The 21,661-nt window shown below is 45.0% G+C and overlaps 1 protein-coding gene across 1 annotated transcript in view; it reads right to left on the bottom strand.

Moving 5' to 3' along the window:
- Positions 1-4,078: 4,078 nt before the first annotated feature.
- grin2ba (glutamate receptor, ionotropic, N-methyl D-aspartate 2B, genome duplicate a) overlaps positions 4,079-21,661 on the bottom strand; it is a 238,127-nt gene continuing 220,544 nt past the window's right edge. The window contains 2 exon segments of the mRNA XM_071204120.1: positions 4,079-6,914; positions 17,998-18,236. Coding sequence (XP_071060221.1) covers positions 4,608-6,914; positions 17,998-18,236 — 2,546 coding nt within the window. The 3' untranslated portion in view covers positions 4,079-4,607.

Here is a 21,661-nt window from a genome sequence, read left to right as displayed (position 1 = left end):
ACTTCACTATACCAGCAGCTGGAAAAAGAAATATGGCTCGCCCTCGAAACGCATGGGAAACAAAACCCAGGCAGTGATGACTCGGCACGTACAGTGAGGTCTTGTCACTGGTTGCTCATCCTGTTTATTGCAAATAAGGAAAAATATGTAGGAGTTTACGTGGATTCATTTGTCACTTTTCAATCAACCCTGTAGACATGAAAGCAGTTGAGGAGAAACACAGAAGAGAGATGGATTCCTTCTCTCCGGGTCGGGGTGACGATTAAAAAGACTTATTGGTATAAGTACAGAAGAAGAGCGGGGGGAAATAATTGCTAACAAAAATTGCATATGTATACAACAAATTACAAATGATATATCCCGTCTCGTGCTGAGAGAACAAGCGTATAAATAAGAATCCAACGCTTCTCAAGTGTTTTCATCTGTCAAATAATATGGTTTAGTAGCCTAATATGTGAGCTGAAATATATTCCCCTGAAGCAGAAGTCTACATGAAATGACAGAACACATGTTGCACCTTTTAAGTAATAAGGGATTGCACAAATGCATCCAATAGGGAATGGGAATGTGGCGTCACTAACGGCAAGGCGTCCATCTTTGGAGGATACCGGCGAATGCAAGTTATTGACTTTACGGCGAGCAAAGGAGCTTCACTTGTTCACTTTCTAAAACATGGTCGGTAGGCACTGTTATGTCACTAACGGCCACTCCTATGACCAATGAACAAAAACAAGGACCATGTGATTAGATTTGATTCCTTTAAACTAAAAGGCAGAGGAGGGAGACATCAGCAAGAGACGCTGAATTGTGTTCTTCTGAACTACAGGAACACAACACTGGGAATATGATTTATAACATATAGCAGTATACCTGCATATACCACAAGATGACTTATGCATGATACGCCGACGTTTTGTAGCATTCCATTAGCTGTCTTACATCGCTTAGGGTGACTATCGTTTTCAATAAACCTGTAGATTTGAAGGTCCGGGATCAAGCGGTTTGTAAACTTGACATGGGCCTGTAAATATTTAATATTCTTATTTTACCGACAGCTGGAGACACTCACTCCAAATACCAGAGAGGACCGACAGTTCATTGTTCTCTTAATTCATAAGTACAGATTGCATTAATTAACTTTATTTGGTAAAATAACGCTCCTCTGTTTCTACCTATAGTTTGTATTTGTAAGTCGTTAATATTTCACGCATACTTTATTCATTTTGGATTAAAAAAAACGCTGACAGGTGACCAGGAAACGCTGATATACAGTATATTGGCGGCTGCTGTTGTTGCTACGGACGCTATCCTCCAAAGATGGCCCCAGAATGCACCCTGGTTCCCTTTCCCTATTGGGTTCTCAATACGAATACTCGCTCTTGTTTTTTCGCATTGTGCTGAAAGACTGCGGCGTTAAATGTGTGTGTGTTGATACGTGTGTGTGTGTGTGTGTGTGTGTGTGTGTGTGTATTCTTTACCACAGTGATGTCTATCCCAAACAGAAAGAGAGGGAACCGGATAGGCCGGGGCCGACAATGGCTCTAAATTCTGTGCATCAGAGCCCAGGTGAAAAAAAAGCGGGCAACAAAAACAGAAGTATCTGTTTTTAACTGCCTAAAAATGAAGGATCACAATATACTGCCTCTATATGCAAATATCATCTATGTATACATGTAATATTGTATTCATAAATGTGTAGATAATTGAATTTATCTCAAAAAGCATGAAGAAGAGCTTACCTTAAAAAGAGAAACACAATTCAAGGGAAACTTAGCAAAGACTCCTAAAACTAAACTTTCCCCTTTTTATCACCAAACGTCTACACCTACAGCAAAGTATCCTCGATTTCCAACACTTCAGTGAACATATGAAAGAAAGCATAATTCTTAACATAATCAGTATACTGATTGGTAAACTATTATAATTAAATAAGATGAGATTCAAAGAAAAAAGAGGTTCAATTATGTCACTTATGATTAGTAATATTTGTGTCTTAACTATATTTTGCATATTTTTATTTGTGTAATTTTTCAGTTTTTTTAAAGAGTTTTTTTAATGTGGTTTTATTTCTTAAATTGCTGTAAAACATATTGAAAGTTACATCCTGTCTGTCTGTTTACTGTACAAAGTGAAAAGAGTATTTTAAATAGATTATTTACAAGGAAAAAGATTGAAACGTACAAATGCTGACGCTGATTGATGCCCACACACCGAGGTCTCTCCCGTCCGCTCCGTCTTATTTCCTCGTCGCTTTTATCCCGTTATCCTTCTTTTAAACCGTCACGCTGACAATAGTTGAAACCTGAACTTTCAAAAATGTGTGCGTATAAAAATTCCAGAGATCCCAATCTATTTACGAGGAGAGTCACGGTGGAGGGGGGGGGGGGCGGGTAAGATCCGTTTGATTTAAGGCTAACTCGATCGGTCTCATTTTGTCCGTGTTATCTGTGGAGCAAGGGGTTGAACCTATGAGCAGTTATCTCTCACTCACACACACACACACACACACACACACACACACACACACACACACACACACACACACACACACACACACACACACACACACACACACACACACACACACACACACACACACACACACACACACACACACACACACACACACACACACACACACACACACACACACACACACACACACACACACACACACACACACACACACACACACACACACACACACACACACCTCTTACATTGATGCATTTAGATTAGGGGTTAAAAGATGACAATAGATCCCTCTGCGCAATCGTCCCGCAGCCCTTGAACTTCTGACACCGCCAGCTAGTCGAAGATCAAACCTTTAAATACAGGCTTCTTTATTCTGTACAGTAATGTGACGAGTCATCATCGGGGGGGGGGGTGATAAGGCATGTCTACTGAGTGCCTGAACCACTGAACACTGAGTAAAAAGGTCCTGTGCAATAAACGAGGCCTCTCAAGCGGAAAAAAAAGACGATATCTACATCAAGATTTCGCAAGATGGCCGTCTTCCGGTACGCCTCAAATAGACACCTTCCTCAGCTCGAGCCTTAACGGGCATCATCGTCGCAGGAACACATCTCCTACACGCTGTTGCACTTCGCCAACATAACAGTGCATATATTAATCACACACACAATGTACAAACAAAGTGGAAAGTAACGCCTTCAACGAGATACCGGCTGAGAGGCCCAAACCAAGAAATAAAGAACGAGTGCCCGGTGACTGTTATCATGTAACCTGAATAAAACAAGTGCTCTAAAGGCTGCCGTGTTGTGAAGTGAGACGCTGTCCGTGACATCCGGAATGCATTTCGTACGCAAAGCGCTGCTCAAACTCGCCGCGTGAAAGATTTGTTATATAAAACGTCTCTTGTAGTCGAAACCATCGAAACCATCGAAACCATAGAAACCATCGAAACCATCGAAACCATCGAAACCATCGAACCCATCGAAACCATCGAAACCATCGAACCCATCGGACCCATCGGCTGCAGCAGCGCTTCGAGCTTGATGTCAATCTTCACTTTGGCTCATAGACGAAAAGAGATCAGCCTGAAAAACATGCCGGTCCGTCCCCGGTTTGAAGCGGAGGACACATCCACTGGAGACCATTAAGGCACGTCCTTCCTCTCGGCACCTTCAGCTTCGGGACGTCGTTCACAGTAACACAAGTTGTGTTTTAAGTGTGATTTGAAATGTCTTGAAAACAGATCCAGTTCTTTTCACAAGGAGCAAATCAACGTATGAGCATGGCGTGAAAACAGATTCAAAAGGAGTCTCAGTCTTTCTGGCTTGTTGTTGAACTTAACAACCGTCCTGCTTGCACACAGGACTACAACTAGATACTAAAACAGGAGTGAAATATTATACCAACAAAACATAAAACAAGAAAAAACTTATCATAATCAGCACTAACATCTTTGTTATTCACAATATTATTATTGTTGTTCTTATACCCTGTTTTTTTCTATAAGAATATCTTATTATCATTCATGATTGTATTTCTCATAGCAAACAAGATCAGCTCTTTTGGCGTCGAGGAGGAGGAGGAGGAGGAGGAGGAGGAGGAGGAGGAGGAGGAGGAGGAGGAGATGATAAAGGATCGCAGCTTGGGGGTAAAACATGAACATGTCTCCTTCTCTGCGGGGAGACGGGGGCAGATGGGCAGCTCGTTCTCGCAGTTTGCCCTCAAGAGCACTCGGCGGGAGATCTCCCAGACAGTCCAATATCAAACTGACATGAAGCGTCACCTCTCTACGAACATCGACGTCTGCCTCATGAAATGACAGGCTTGGAGTTGAGTGCGTTTGCGATGTTAAGGGGAATGTTGACTGACTGTGTTTGGACATAAAAGTAGCTTAGCCCGTGACTGAGAGAGAGGGTCAACGTCCCACGGCTCCACGGGGGGTCCGGATTTGACCCTTTTCCATTCCACAGCTCTCCCCCGCTCCCCTTGCTGTCCCAATATGGGGCTAGTGTTGCAGTGTGTTGGACAGTGTCTGTAAAATCATCCCTGATCTCCCAACACAACACGCCTCCATTTCCTCCCTTCCTCCTCCCCTCGCCCGTCGCCCACTCCGAACTCGCCACTTGTCGATCTCACACGTCAGACTCAATGCTGGACAGTTTCTCGTACACATGGCCATTGCTTCCATTGAAGGGACGCTGGGGGCCGACCCCCAGCATGGAGCCGTGGTGGTTCATCCCACCGAGGCTGAGCTCTTTTGGGAACCGGGGCGTCACGTTGGACATCACCCCGGCCGTGGCGGACGCCGGCAGATATGACGTCGTGCTCATCTGGCTCCTGAAGTCACTTCGGCTTGGTTTGGGAACTTGCTGCTGCTGCTGCTGCTGCTGCTGCTGCTGCTGCTGCTGCTGCTGCTGCTGCTGCTGCTGCTTTTTCATGTAATATTGTTTGGCTCCGTGCATCAGACACTGGTCGTCGCCAAAGGTGGGTATAAAGGGGTTTTGGTTGACCCTGTCTGGGTAAAGAGATTTGGATAAAGAGAACCCTCCCCCGCCTCCTCCCTCCATCAGAGACCTGTCCCTGTCTCGCATGTCTCTCTCTCCGATGGAGCGGCGGTGAAGGCCGTCGCCTCTGAACAAACCGAACGGTGATCCGGGTCGTTTGCGACCCTCGTAAAACAACGGGTCCCTGTCTCGTTCCCGTTCTCTCTCCGAGCCCCCGTGGCGCTCGAATATGTGTGCGAAGGGGCTGGTACCCTCCATGTAGCGCTCTTTCTCCTTCAAGCTAACGCTCCTGGGTGGGGGCAGCATCCCTCCCATAACTTGGCTCCCCATTCCCCCCCCAACACCTCCCAGACCCATTAAACTACCCATCCCGCCCGACTCCTCTTTCTGAAGGTCAACAAAAGCGTCGTATGAGTGCTGCCGCCTCAGTGGCTTCCCAAGTCCTCCGCTCTTCCTCCTCTGCTGGCCCTGAGATTGAGGGCCCATAACTCCACCTCCCCCACCAACGCCATTCCCTCCCCCCATCTGTTCCAAGAGGTGGTTGTTGTCCTCGCTGATATCGTAGAGGTTTCCTGTCTTTTTACAACCCTCGCAGCGCATGCAGGTCGCAGAGCTTGGGCGGCTGTTACCTCCGCCTCCCGAAGTCCCACAGCTCATACCACCACCGTACACACCACCGTGCATCGACATCTGCTTGCCTCCTCCGCTAGCCCGACAGTTCCTGCACTCCCACTCTCCCCCTGCCAGCCCAGATCCTGCCACACCACTCTTTAAATCTGACTTTTTGGGTTTGCTTTGCTTAAGAAAGTCATCCACTGGAACCAGGGTGGTGCAGTTGCCTCCATCTCTACTCCCAGGGCCTTCCGTCAGGTCCACATGTTCCCACTGAGGAACGCCCTCTTTGGGCCGAAACTGGTCCAAATAGAAATCCCTAACGCTTTCCTTCTCTCTGAACATGTAGTTCCCGTCGCTGTTCCCACTTAAGCCTCTCTTCCGTTCTGGGGGCAGCAGCGGTGGGGAGGCGGAGCGGTGGCCGTGGTAGTGATGGTGGCTGATGTGGTAGGGTTTCCTCCGGTAGCCCAGCTCGATCTCGTCCAGCTCCCGTCTGGACTTGGCAGAGGCCGGCCTTTTTTTCAGGCTATCGCGGTACTGTTTGCGTTTCTTGGCGTTACCCTCCAGGTTTCCGTAAGTCACCGTGTGCGTGGATATATCCGAGACGTCCGACCGTCGATCCATGTTCCCATCGTCGTCTCCTCTTCCTCCGCAGTATCCGTGCCCGGGGATAAACGTGGAGCTTGAGGCGCCTCCCTTAAAGGAAAACTTCCCGTAAAGGTCCGGCAAGCCTCCCTTAAAGCTCTGCCCTGAGGGAGGAGTTTGTCCGGACAGCAAATCAAACTTGCTCATGTTCCTGTGGGTCAATGCCGAGCAGGGCTGGGTGGTGAAAATAGGCGCCACCCCTCCTCCAATGCTCTCACAATCAAACATCCCCCCTTCCAGAGAACTTGCGCTACCCAAGCTATGAGGCCTGGGCGGCGGCGGTCCGTTGAGCCCTAGCGTCGAGCCGTGGTGGTGCAGGTAGTGATCCTGGTACAGGTTGCTGTCCTTCAGGTGGAGATTACCAAACGTCCTCTCCACCTCGCTGATGTAGTCGCTGAACATGTTGTCTTCCGGTGGGTACGGCGCCTTGCAGTCCGAGTGTCCCGCCAAGCTGCGCCGGTGTTCGGAGATGTCGTAGACGGAGGATTCGCGGCGGATGAAGTCCAGCGCGCTGTGGGGCGATCCGTTCACTCCGGACAGGGACGCCATGTTCTTGGCGGTTCGTAGGAGGCGCATGATGTTGGAGTGGGTGTTGTTCATGGTGGCGGATGGAGAGTTCAACGCCGAGCTGTTGCTCTTCTCCTCGATCTGCACCCCGTGGATGCAGCTCCAGATGCCCTGTGGGGAAACACAGGCAAGGGGAAGCATTAGGGAGGTAACATTCTGTAGATAGTGCACCAATATTGTATTTTAACGGCACAAGACGTGGATGTGACACGTTTCTTTGTGTATGTAAATGGTCTGTTATGGCGCGTTTCCACTGCAGGCCTCGCTCGGTATGGCTAGGCCTTATTAGGCCCGGCTCACTTTAATGCTGCGCTTCCATTACAGTTTAGTAGCTGGGGCAGTAACTATAGTAACGCAGTGTAGGCGGAGCCGTGACATCATCTTCAATGAGAGCCCCAGAAAAACAACACAGCCGTTAGCTGTTAGCACTCAGCTCCTCATATCTGTTCAGAAACTAGACACAAGTTAAACAAGTACAAACCACAGACTGCCTGTGTCATGGCGAATACAGTCGCTGGTTTATTTATGTCTGTAGGCCGTTGTTGTGAGCGTGGACGGTCGAAGCATATATAACGTTAGCTTAGCCAAGCTCCATTTAGAAAACACGCATTTTAAAAAGGTTTTTCGCCTGCCGTCTGTCTGCAGACTTGTCAAGGCAAGGCAAGGCAAGTTTATTTATATAGCACTTTTCAACACAAGGCAATTCAAAGTGCTTTACACAAAATGAAAGACATTAAGCATTAAAAAAGAAAAGTTTCCTTCTACAGAGACACCAGCTTGGATTCTTATTGAATCGGCCTACTGCGGTAGAACTTCATTGCCGGCTTTGCTTGGATCAGCTCTTCCATTGGAATTGTATGGAATTGTATGGAATTGTATACCTACAAGATCTGTATATAAACAAGGTATTTGCCTCATTTAGTCAGTTGACAGAAACATTTTGTATTCCACCCGGTCATCTTTTCAGATATTTCCAAATTCGAAATTTCACATGTAGCAAATACCCGCAGTTTCCAAATAAACCAGCGGAAACAACCTTAGACAGAATTCTTGAAATAAATGTGCAGAATAGAGGAGTAATTAGGGTGTTGTATAATGTACTTTCCTCCCTGCATTCTCCCTCTCTTTCGACAATCAGATCTCAGTGGGAAGATGATCTAGCATTTGAAATAACAGATGATAATTGGCAGTCCATCCTTCAAAGAGTTCACTCTTCCTCAATTTGTGCCAGACATGGCCTTCTCCAATTCAAGGTATTACACCGCCTTCATTTATCAAAGGAAAAATTAGCAAAGATGTATCCAGGGGTGGATCCCTTATGCAACAGATGTAAGTCAGTAACAGGGTCCCTCATCCATACTTTCTGGACATGTCCAAATCTTCATAATTATTGGACATCTATATTTGATACGTTTTCTAAGATCTTTAAAGTAAAATATACCCCTTCTCCTCTTACTGCAATTTTTGGAGTCGTCCCGGACGACATTGTCCTTTCCAGACATTATTCAAACGCTGTTGCTTTTGCTTCCCTAATTGCGAGGCGACTTATACTTATGAGGTGGAAGGAGGAGGCGTCTCCCACTCATGTCCACTGGGTGACAGAGCTTATGATGTTTCTACACATGGAGATAATAAAGTGTACTTTGGGTGGCTCCACTTGTAAATTCTATAGGACCTGGCAACCATTTTTAACTTACATGGAAAGTTTGAAACTGCCTACTCTTCCCTAACTGATTTATATTTATAAAAAAAAACTGAATTAGAACACAGATTCTCTGTAGTCAACCATGATTAACATGTATCTCGACCTTGTCATTTATTTTATTTTTATGTGTGCTGTCTGTACCATCTGTTTGTTTATTATTTCAAAAATATTTTTGTACAATTAATCTTGTCTTATTCTGTAGGGGGGTGGGGGGGTTAACAAAAAAATGGACAACCTGCAATTTTTTGTCACTGAAACTGTATGTGTTGTTTAAGAAAAAGGAAAATAAAGTTTAAAAAAAAAATAAAAATAAAAGTTAATAAAATAAACATTAAAATAAAAAAATACATGGATAAAAGATACAGTGCAGTCTAAGATGTGAATAGCAGTCTCCAGATGTTTGGAGCATAATAACTGAACGCTGCTTCTCCATGTTTAGTTCTGACTCTGGGGACAGAAAGCTGACCAGTCCCTGAAGACCTGAGAGATCTGGATGGTTCATCATTTAGCAGGAGGTCAGAAATGTATTTTGGGCCTAAACCATTCAGTGCTTTATAAACCAGCAGCAGTATTTTGAAATCTATTCTTTGACACACAGGAAGCCAGTGTGAAGACTTCAGAGCAGGAGTGATGTGATCCACTTTCTTAGTGTCAGTGAGGACTCGAGCAGCGGCGTTCTGAATCAGCTGCAGCTTTCCAATAGATCTTTTAGTGAGACCTGTGAAGACACCATTGCAGTAGTCCAGTCTACTGAAGATAAAAGCATGGACAAGTTTTTCCAAATCCTGCTGTGACATTAGTCTTTTAATCCTAGATATGTTCTTTAGGTGATAGTAGGCTGATTTAGTAACTGTTTTAATGTGACTGTTGAAACTCAGGTCAGAGTCCATGACTACACCTAGATTTCTGGCTTTATCTGTTATTTTGAACATTGCAGACTGAAGCTCAGCACTAACTTTTATACGTTCTGACTTTGCTCCAAAAACCATCACCTCAGTTTTATCTTTGTTTAATTGGAGAAAGGTCTGACACATCCAGTCATTGATTGGTTCAATGCACTTACTCAGTGTTTGAATTGGAGCATAGTCTCCTGGTGAAATTGTTACGTAAATGTGTGTGTCATCTGCATCGCTATGGTAACTTATTTTGTTGTTCTTCATTATCTGAGCCAGTGGTAGCATGTAGACGTTAAAGAGAAGAGGCCCCAAGATGGAGCCTTGAGGTACCCCACATGTCATATTTGTCAACTCAGATGTGTATTTACCTATAGAAACAAAGTTGTTTCTGTCCTTTAAGTAGGATTCAAACCAATTTAGAACTGTTTCCGAAAGTCCCACCCAGTCAAAGCGTTAATTCATGGTTTTTACTAACTGGTATCAGTGTGTTGTTACTTCGGCATCATTTTGAAACGTGTATTTCAATTAAATCACGGTCAAATATGTTCATCTTGTTGTAGTTGTAGCCCCCTTGCCAGCGATTCTCTCTCTAGTTTAGCATACTCAGCCCGACTCAGCCTGGTTGTTCCTGGCCCGGGAACCACGATTTTATGGGGCCAGAAAAACTGTGAATTAGGACCCACTAGCCGGTACTAGGCCAAGTGGAAACGCAACCAAAAACGGGCCCTGCACGGCTCGGGACGCTTAAAGCGAGCTACCCGCTGCAGTGGAAACGCGCCATTAGACCTTCCACATGTTCTATGGTCAGTGTAGGAGCTATACTGTGTATTGTGAACGTGTTTTGAAGAATGCAGCTGCTTGCCAAAAACACGAGAATGCAGCTGCTTGCCAAAAACACGAGAATGCAGCTGTTTTGCATCCTGACTGACGTAAAGCTACTAGAAGCTCTTTTTCACTGATTCTGTCAATACCTTACTCAATACATCGGTAACAACAGATTCAACGTGTGATTTATAGACTGTAGCGTGTTGTACATTAGCTGGTGTGCAAGTGAGCGCACAGTAAGAAGATTCAGGGAGGACAGTGTGGCTGCACGGCGGATGTTTGATAAAGGCAAAGGGGCTGTAGGGTCCTGCTGGTCAATACCTTTTAATCAATGTGATTAGAATTCAGCTGAACAATATCCTCCGGTAGTTATTAAACACCTCAGTTCCACTGCGGCGAACACAATCTCCCTTTCGAAAGAGAAAGGCTTAACCAAGGAGACGGCGGCTGAGCGTTACCGTGGCAGAAAGACAAACTGCTCCATTTGCATTCAGTGATGTACGATACAATATTCAGATACAAATGGATGTACAGAGGAGAGCAAACCAGGCATGACGGATGGGGACGGTGCAGCATCAGATCAATTCAAACAATGATTTTGCTCCGTTTTTCTGGACGTCTTTAGAATGAAACAAAGGGATGCTTTCGGTCACTTTTATAAGTCACCTATTATCCAAAATCCACTTTATCATGTCTCTTCTACATCAACATGTGTCCCCTCTTCTCCATGTCTCTTCTACATCAACATGTGTCCCCTCTTCTTCATGTCTCTTCTACATCAACATGTGTCCCCTCTTCTTCATGTCTCTTCTACATCAACATGTGTCCCCTCTTCTCCATGTCTCTTCTACATCAACATGTGTCCCCTCTTCTTCATGTCTCTTCTACATCAACATGTGTCCCCTCTTCTTCATGTCTCTTCTACATCAACATGTGTCTCTCTTCTTCATGTCTCTTCTACATCAACATGTGTCTCTCTTCTTCATGTCTCTTCTACATCAACATGTGTCCCCTCTTCTTCATGTCTCTTCTACATCAACATGTGTCCCTTCTTCATGTCTCTTCAACATCAACATGTGTCCCCTCTTCTTCATGTCTCTTCTACATCAACATGTGTCCCCTCTTCTTCATGTCTCTTCTACATCAACATGTGTCCCTTCTTCATGTCTCTTCTACATCAACATGTGTCCCCTCTTCTTCATGTCTCTTCTACATCAACATGTGTCCCCTCTTCTTCATGTCTCTTCTGCATCAACATGTGTCCCCTCTTCTTCATGTCTCTTCTACATCAACATGTGTCCCCTCTTCTTCATGTCTCTTCTACATCAACATGTGTCCCCTCTTCTTCATGTCTCTTCTACATCAACATGTGTCCCCTCTTCTTCATGTCTCTTCTACATCAACACGTGTCCCCTCTTCTTCATGTCTCTTCTACATCAACACGTGTCCCCTCTTCTTCGTGTCTCTTCTGCATCAACATGTGTCCCCTCTTCTTCGTGTCTCTTCTGCATCAACATGTGTCCCCTCTTCTTCGTGTCTCTTCTACATCACCATGTGTCCCCTCTTCTTCGTGTCTCTTCTACATCAACATGTGTCCCCTCTTCTTCATGTCTCTTCTACATCAACATGTGTCCCCTCTTCTTCATGTCTCTTCTACATCAACATGTGTCCCCTCTTCTTCATGTCTCTTCTACATCAACATGTGTCCCCTCTTCTTCATGTCTCTTCTACATCAACATGTGTCCCCTCTTCTCCATGTCTCTTCTACATCAACATGTGTCCCCTCTTCTTCATGTCTCTTCTACATCAACATGTGTCCCCTCTTCTCCATGTCTCTTCTACATCAACATGTGTCCCCTCTTCTTCATGTCTCTTCTACATCAACATGTGTCCCCTCTGTGGAAAGAGACTCTGAAAGTTTCAGGAACAAAGATCCTCTCTTTTTGATCCATTTCTATAAAAACCTGTCTGAAAATGATCAGATTTTGGCCACTTGATGATGTCATAACGATGTTTTGTCTTGTGTAGCCATTAGCCAATCAGCAACCAAGGTAACCCCCCCCCCCCCCCCCTTATCACCTGAATCTCCTCTAGAGCTCCATTGAGTTCTTTTTAACCAAATGTCTCTCAGAGGGGCGTGGGGAGGGGCTCCTTGTCTTCATCTGAAGTAACAGACAGAGAATCAGCACTTTGGAAACAGGGCTGAAACAGAGGGGATTATGGGTAATGCTGCAATGATCTGTTTCAGCCAATCAGAGACAGGCTCTGGATATATCAGACCTAAAATGAAGTAATGAAAAACAGTATAATAGGGGACCTTTAAAAGACCTCGGCTCTCCTTTCCCTAGTTTCTGCTAGTTAATTAGCGACATGGACAGTGCCTGCATTGCAGCAAAAAGAGGCCTTCATCCTTCATTCCGCTTTTATGGATACCTGTATTACTTATTTCAATTTCACAGTCTGCACACCCGAGTATATAAAGCCGGGCAATGGCTACAACTTAAAGAAGTTCCCATAAACAGAGAAGACTTCAGAAATATGGGTTTTGGATGAGAGTCTTGCAGAGGAGGACAATTGAATACACCAAACCAGGTTTTTTTTAATATTTCAATGTTTATCTTGTCTTTCTCCGTCTCATCTGTGTTCCCTTCCTCCATCTGCCTGTTGATATAATTTGTCATCACTTCATATCTTTTGTTTTCCTTCTTTTATTGTCTCGATTACACCGCACCTGCTGCCAAAGCTGTCAGGTCTCTTCGCTCGCATGGCATCTATGACAACAATCCGTTTCGGGCAGACTTTTCCAGAAGCATCCACAATCATTTTAGTAAGACATCCCCCACTTTCGGCTATGTTTTGTATTCAGCTTTGACGGTGTGTAAAAGCAAGTTAAGGATGAATATTTCTTTAGGGTTTCATGCTTTTATGCCGTGATCCACCGTCTCCCCAAACTGCCATATATTAGCTGCCCAGCTTCTAGCACAAGGATGCTTTAAATTCAGATGCCACACTTGTTTGCTTTCAATAAAGAGGCTTTTCATTCACATCCTCCATCTCTACTTCTAATAGAGGAACAAAGAACTGTTGTACATTCAATTCTTGGGCATTTAACAAAGAGATTGCTGCTTCGTATTCAGCAGCAGATTTGGTCTACCCTGCATGCCCGCAGAAAGTAACAGTTGGCAGATTGCTGCCGGGCCCAGAGCTACAGTCGCTGATTATTTGGGCAGGATGTGTGAATAGCAATAACTGTGGCCTGAGGGTTCGTAGGAATTTTCAATCCACCCGGGATCGCAGCAAAATCTATAAGTGATTACACTGGTACAGAGAGGCAGGAAATCAACAAATAACTAGCTGCAGCTGTAACGTACGATTGCATATAGAGTGCCTTTTGTACATGCTGCCGCTAATCATTTCTGTAAGAATACGGCGCCTAATGCGACTGAACCGAGGGCTGAAAGAAGGAGCGATTAAACCTCTCGTACATTTACAGGTCTTAAGTCATTAGGGGCTTTTTAAATCGATATAATTAATTTGTCTCAGTGTTGCAGGTGTGTCCTAGCCGGGGGGGGGGGAGGGGGACGCTAACCGGGCATGAAGACCGTGACGTGGCTCACGCCAACCGTGACAGATGTCTCATTTTTTACACTCCAGAGCTTAAATGTTAATTGCGGGAAACAATAACAATAAAGTTTATTGGATTATGCTGTGAAATTAAAAAAGCAGAACCAGGAAAGGGAGGAGGGGGGAGGGGAGAAATGTACAACTGGCCTGAGACAATGTGAGGCATTGGTCGAGGAATGTGGGAAGATGATAACACGTCATTTCCACCATTGTTTTGTGCAGTTCCTGAGCTACGGTGGCTGGCAGGTGCAGAAGCGCCACATCGGCCCAGAACACACGCGAGGAGAAACATATCCACCAACGTTTTCAAAAAGCGCTGCATAAACGAAACACTGCAAATATCATCACTTTTTTGTGTCCAGCTTTTTGCAGCGTTCTTTGTTCTTGCAGTGTTTCGTTTACGCAGCGCTTTGAGTAAAGAAGCGCATATATCGTCGTATGGTGAAGATGTTTCTTCCTTTTCATGCGTTTTGGCTCATTTGCGATTCCAGATTTGCATTGCTTCTTAAACTGCCGCACGTTTCTCCGTGTGAAAATGTGTGTTGGGCTGTTTGCACCTGTCGACCACCCTAAGAGCTCCGTATGCTTCATATGCAAATGAGCACTTGATGAATATTTCCCCCGAGTAAACCTGAATCGTCTGGTTGTTATTCTGTTCCTTTGTCGAAGGTGATGTCTGTAAATGGGAGCAATCAGCCCATGTTACACAAAAGCGTAATTGCTTTCCAGATCCAGACCCCATTCACGGTGTAATGATGTATTAATCAAAAACAACACCAAGCAGCCTGTCGTTTGGAAATGAGAAGACATTTTTAGCAACTGATATTTCACGCTCCTTCTACACAAACAGACACAAGCGTAAACAAGGTGACGACGTAAAATTAACGCCGTACAAAATAATCAAAGTTGGGCACTGGAGCGTAATATTAGAGCAGGGAGGGGCAGAATGTGAGGTTGGTTTGTTTCTGCTTTGCTCTCTTGGTACAAGCAGCCCCGGCATATCAACTGTGTGTGTGTGTGTGTGTGTGTGTGTGTGTGTGCTGTAAATTAGCCACGTGGTTTAGCCCGCAGCGGTTCACCTTCAGAGGCGGTGAATTACACCGGAGCCAAGTCAAAACAATTGGAATGCAAATCAAATACCTCGGGGTGACTTTGGTCTCCTGGGATCCAGTAATCTACCCTCTCCGGTTGTGTGGCTGATTTTTGTTGAGAGAAATATTGATTTTGGCTCGAGACTTAAATAAATATTTACCCCTGCGGACGTCAGGAAGGCCTGAGCATGGAAACACAAAGGGGGAAAAGCCCCCGTGTCTGTTTGGAAGTGACGTTGGGTTACAGACTGATGATTTAGGGACGAATAACGAAGGTCACTTTACAGACGAGGAGGAATCAGTGTCACTGAAGTAAATAAATCAAACATGTGGTTGTTTTGTTAAAGTGGCAATAGACCACGTTTGTACTTGACCGATCATTATGTAGTTAATGTGTATCGCACAATGAAACAGACTTCATTTTATTTAGTTTTTATTCCATACGGGTTCACTCCCTTTACTGTTATAGTTATGTAACTCTATTTTATTACATTTGGAATTTTTTTTGTTGGTCTTTTCTGTTATTTTAGCACCTGTCAGTCATCTGAGAAGCGCCTGCAACAGTTTAAAAGGTGCTATAAAAAATAAACCTTGATTGATTGATGATTTATTGATTAATTTTAACAACCTTAGTCGACCTTCATCATGTCGGCCCCTAATTTATTTGTTGTTTTGTCTGTCGGTCTGATTGTTTTAGTTTTTTTGGTTTGTTTTACTTCAGTTTGTGTTGTGTCTCGTCAAATGTGTTAGCCCCGCCCCCGATTGTTTCCACCTGTTCCCTCTCACCTCACGTTTAAATAGTCCTGTCTCTCCCCTGTCCTGTGTCAGTTCGTCTTGTTTGTTTCCACCTGTTCCCTCTCACCTCACGTTTAAATAGTCCTGTCTCTCCCCTGTCCTGTGTCAGTGCGTCTTGTTTGTTTCCACCTGTTCCCTCTCACCTCATGTTTAAATAGTCCTGTCTCTCCCCTGTCCTGTGTCAGTTCGTCTTGTTTGTGTCCACCTGTTCCCTCTCACCTCACGTTTAAATAGTCCTGTCTCTCCCCTGTCCTGTGTCAGTTCGTCTTGTTTGTGTCCACCTGTTCCCTCTCACCTCATGTTTAAATAGTCCTGTCTCTCCCCTGTCCTGTGTCAGTTCCTCTTGTTTGTTTCCACCTGTTCCCTCTCACCTCACGTTTAAATAGTCCTGTCTCTCCCCTGTCCTGTGTCAGTGCGTCTTGTTTGTTTCCACCTGTTCCCTCTCACCTCATGTTTACATAGTCCTGTCTCTCCCCTGTCCTGTGTCAGTTCCTCTTGTTTGTGTCCACCTGTTCCCTCTCACCTCATGTTTAAATAGTCCTGTCTCTCCCCTGTCCTGTGTCAGTGCGTCTTGTTTGTTTCCACCTGTTCCCTCTCACCTCATGTTTAAATAGTCCTGTCTCTCCCCTGTCCTGTGTCAGTGCGTCTTGTTTGTGTCCACCTGTTCCCTCTCACCTCACGTTTAAATAGTCCTGTCTCTCCCCTGTCCTGTGTCAGTTCGTCTTGTTTGTTTCCACCTGTTCCCTCTCACCTCACGTTTAAATAGTCCTGTCTCTCCCCTGTCCTGTGTCAGTTCGTCTTGTTTGTGTCCACCTGTTCCCTCTCACCTCATGTTTAAATAGTCCTGTCTCTCCCCTGTCCTGTGTCAGTGCGTCTTGTTTGTTTCCACCTGTTCCCTCTCACCTCACGTTTAAATAGTCCTGTCTCTCCCCTGTCCTGTGTCAGTTCGTCTTGTTTGTTTCCACCTGTTCCCTCTCACCTCACGTTTACATAGTCCTGTCTCTCCCCTGTCCTGTGTCAGTGCGTCTTGTTTGTTTCCACCTGTTCCCTCTCACCTCATGTTTACATAGTCCTGTCTCTCCCCTGTCCTGTGTCAGTTCCTCTTGTTTGTGTCCACCTGTTCCCTCTCACCACATGTTTAAATAGTCCTGTCTCTCCCCTGTCCTGTGTCAGTGCGTCTTGTTTGTTTCCACCTGTTCCCTCTCACCTCATGTTTACATAGTCCTGTCTCTCCCCTGTCCTGTGTCAGTTCGTCTTGTTTGTTCCCACCTGTTCCCTCTCACCTCATGTTTAAATAGTCCTGTCTCTCCCCTGTCCTGTGTCAGTGCGTCTTGTTTGTTTCCCCGAATGGTCGTGCCGAACCTCAGCTCAGAAAGGATCGCTTTTCTCTCATGTCAGGTTTTGCTGTTTTGTTTATTTTATAGGCTTAAGTTTTTATTAAGTCCTCTTTTTGTTACGTTTAGTATTTTCCTCCTTATGAGCGCCTTTTGTTATCTCCACTGCCTACTCTGTTCAGAGGGATTACCTGATTTGTGAAAATAATTTTTTTATTACATTCAAGACTTTGTCTCTGGGTCGTGCATTTGGGTTCATCAGCTTGTGTCGAGGTCTTGACAGTGTTTTCTGTAAAGCGACCTTGGGTCCCCTGAAAGGCGCTATATAAAACCAAGTTATTATACTATCATTATTATTATCATGTCTAAGCCCTTTTCCTCCCCAGTACCTCCCCTCCCTGTTGCAGAAGCTCGGGACCTAAGATTTACACCGACATAACTACACTGTAGCAATGACAAGAAAAGCCTTGAATCTTGAAAATGAATCATTTCTGGAACTTTATCATGTCTGAGCCCTTTTCCTCCCTGTTGGGAAAATACTGAATGTACTCTTCCAATATCAGAGTACACATGATAACAAAGGCCCTACGTAGCTGTGTACGTAGCCGGATGTATGATGGCATAGAAGAAGCTCATGAGACACTGTGTTGAACATACGATAGCTATGACACAGCCCCTAGGGAGATAGACATATGACTGTCATGTTTATTGCTTACGTGGGTCTCAGCTAATCTGAAGTAAACATTGAATACTGCTTTCTATTCCTCCATCTTGTGACTGCGTGACTCCCTCTCTTGGATATCAGCATGTGAAGGACACTGCTCAGGAACTAGCTGATGCTCTGTATGTGATGACTCCTTCCTGTCTAGAGAGGATCACAGATACATGGATCCTGATGTTGAAGCTCAAGCCTCCCTTCCTCACCCTGCTGATGGAGAAGACGAAGCCCGGCTGTCCGGAGCAGGTTCCCATGAAGCAGAAGCGCAGCTGCCAGTAGAACCAGTGCTCGCAGATGAAGGTGATGAGCGACAGAGCCATGGCGGCGCCCAGCATGTAGAAAACACCCGCCATGTTGTCAATATCCAGCTGACTGGACATCACCTCGTTCTTCTCGTGGTGGCAGATTCCCGTCAGCCAGAGCGACTCCAGCTCCTCCATCTCACCTGGAGGACAAGAGAAGATTAAGACTTGTGTAGGAGGAACAAGAAGTTACAATAAACACAGGGGTATGAGGGCAATACTGTGGCGCTGATTTTGTAAATAAGATGTATCAGTTCTGGCGAGAACATGACACCCGTAAACAAGATGGCGCCTCAAACAACAACGTGGGAGCTCCGTTAAAACAGTCTATTCAACACAATTTATACATTTTTGGAGTAATTATATAGTTTTTGACGAACAGAAATATTGTTTTCTGGCATCACTTAAAAATACTATGGGGATAATCAGCATTTTGGTATGAGGGCGCACGCTGAAAGTTACCCGGTTTAAACAAAACCCTGAAACATAATAATAATTTGTTTATTTGCCGGCTCATAGAGACTATTGTGAACCTGGAAATGTTGAGTATACCCAAAAGTTTTATGTAAGAAATGTATAGTACGGGTCCCCAGCACATAGAACATGCCGGATGCTAACTTCCTCATATTTGCACAACAAGCATAACGGCCCGTCCACACTACAGCTTCGACAGCTTCAAAAACGGTTTCCAACGCGTCTGCCCATTCACTTTGAATGGGGTGACGTCACGTTGCCTCGCTTTTCAGCAAACTGAATTGTGGGTAGCAGAGCGGTCCGGCCGGAGTAGCCAGCGCCAGCCGATCAAATCCCGTTTCTGAAAATCTGACAGCTCAAGCCGTAGCCAATCAAACCGCGTCTAAGCTGGGAGAGATATCCCGCCGTTCATTTCTATATTTCAAAAAAAGATGGAGGAGAAACTAATTATCGCCGTAGCAAATCACCCGGTTTTGTATGACCAGACCCTCTTCACCTACCGGGACACAAACCGGAGGAACCAGGCATGGAGGGAGGTGGCAGAGACAGTGGGGGAAACTGGTAGGTTTCCGCCTGTTTGGGGAGTTTATATATATATATATATATATATATATATATATATATATATATATATATATATATATATATATATATATATATATTAGGGCTGTCAAACGATTAACATTTTTAATCAGATTAATCACAGCTTAAAAATTAATTAATCATGATTAATCACCATTCGAACTATGTCCAAAATATGCCATTTATTTATGTATATTGTTGGGAATGGAAAGATAAATGAAAGCAGGCGGATATATCCATTTAACATACAGTATGTATGTTTATTATAACATTTTACTGCATGTCAAAATGAAAGACAACCCACACACCTATCAATCATCAAACCGTGGGGTCTTAATTCATTACGTGTTGATTTCTATCAACGGGGAGTACTTCAGGAAAGTCGACAGAGGGGGGGGGCTAGTGTGAACGTTGTGATCAGCTGTTTTAGCGCAGTTCTCCAGTGAAGGGGGGAGTCTCCCTCCGCAGCCGGTTGGCGAAGTTTTGGCACAGACCGACGTTAACAGCAGCCCTGTCTGTGCACACGGAGACCGACTCTGTCGTCCGGTGATCTAACCGCCTTCTGGAAAAGCTTCACAAGTACGTCGGTACGCAAATGCGCTTTGTGACACAAGTGACGGTACGCATTTCAGATTACGCACATAACCTGCGTACCAGTTATGTGCACCCCCTGTACAAAACCGTGGCTACTGAAATCAATCTTACTAACTGCTGTCTGTGCAATTTACTCCGAGAGTTGGCAGACTTTATTTTGCTTACTTTAACATCATTTCTCATGGTGGGGCTAAGCCATTTCTTGGTATGGGTGTAGCCTACCCCAGCCATACCCTGGCGCTGCCACTGGTGGCACGTATGGGGCGGGCCATTCTGCACATGCGTTAAATGCGTTAAATATTTTAACGCAATTAATTCAACAAATTAATTACCGCCGTTAACGCGATAATTTTGACAGCACTAATATATATATATATATATATATATATATATATATATATATTGCTCGCATAAAATCCCCGGGGTTTTTTGCTTTGTATGTCGGGGGCGGGAGATTCATGTGATTGGTTGTTCGTCGCGTTGCTCGAATAAAATCCCCAAGCTTCAGACACGCCCAGCTCCAAGCTTTTTTTGAAGCTGTAGTGTGGACGCTCCAAGTGCATATGCAGATATCACCGATTTGGACAATTGAGTGGTTTTGGAGATTATTGAGGATGTTGAATACAACTTTGACATTTTAACAATATAACTATATTTGTATATTTGTTTTAAAAAGTTATTTAGAGAATATTTGTTATAATGTTTTTGCCAATTTCTTTCAGAAGAAAAAGAGTAAGGACAGAGGAAAGGAGGTTAAAGGAGGCGAGACAGGATCACGTCGGGAATTGAAATAAAGAAAGGGTGGGAAACTATAAAGGAGGATGTGATGTAACATCAGGATGGTGTATTTGGAGGACACGAGGGATGGAGATATGATGCAACAGAGGAAGAAGAGAGGAGGGAAGATGGCGGGCAGACGGTGGGATAAAGGACGGGGGGCTTTGAATGTTGCAGTTCTGCAGACAGGAACAGATAAAGCCATTGGTCACATGTTCATTATCTTTTTTTGCTCTCATTCCTGCAAATAATTGAGTCTTTTTACAGCTTTAGGCGTCAAAGCAAACTGTAAGGAAACAAGTCTTCATTTGTATGTGTGTGTGTGTGTGTGTGTGTGTGTGTGTGTGTGTGTGTGTGTGTGTGTGTGTGTGTTGGATGCTGGTCCCTGAGCTTCTGGTCTCTTTTGTGGGTCACCTTCTGTTTCATCACGAGCTGTTCCCTATCAAAGCCGAGCGAGCAGAACAGGCGTCGCTTAATTAATCATACATTCAGCCGGTGTCGCTGCGCGTCAGCTCTGACTGGCCTCTGAGCGGAGAGGAGCAACACCGCATACAGAAAAGTAAACCACACACACACACACACACACACACACACACACACACACACACACACACACACACACACACACACACACACACACACACACACACACACACACACACACACACACACACACACACACACACACACACACACACACACACACACACACACAGCGGCCACTACTTTAGATCCGCTGATAAACTAGTGCTGAAAGTACATTTAAACTACCGCACTCAACTCTTATTTTGACATAATTGGACTTTGCTAAGTATTTCCATTTAATTATACGTGATACTTCTACTCGACGAACTGTATACTTGACTGAGGGGTGAGACAGGGAGACTGGGGGGTAAGACAGGGAGACTGAGGGGTGAGACAGGGAGACTGAGGGGTGAGACAGGGAGACTGAGGGGTGAGACAGGGAGACTGGGGGTGAGACAGGGAGACTGAGGGGTGAGACAGGGAGACTGGGGGTGAGACAGGGAGACTGAGGGGTGAGACAGGGAGACTGGGAGGTGGGACAGGGAGACTGGGCGGTGGGACAGGGAGACTGGGGGTGAGACAGGGAGGTGGGACAGGGAGACTGAGGGTGAGACAG

Source organism: Pseudochaenichthys georgianus, chromosome 8, assembly GCF_902827115.2.
Source record: "Pseudochaenichthys georgianus chromosome 8, fPseGeo1.2, whole genome shotgun sequence".
In the NCBI taxonomy this organism is placed as follows: Eukaryota; Metazoa; Chordata; class Actinopteri; order Perciformes; family Channichthyidae; genus Pseudochaenichthys; species Pseudochaenichthys georgianus.
This window is presented reverse-complemented; position numbering and strand designations above follow the sequence as displayed.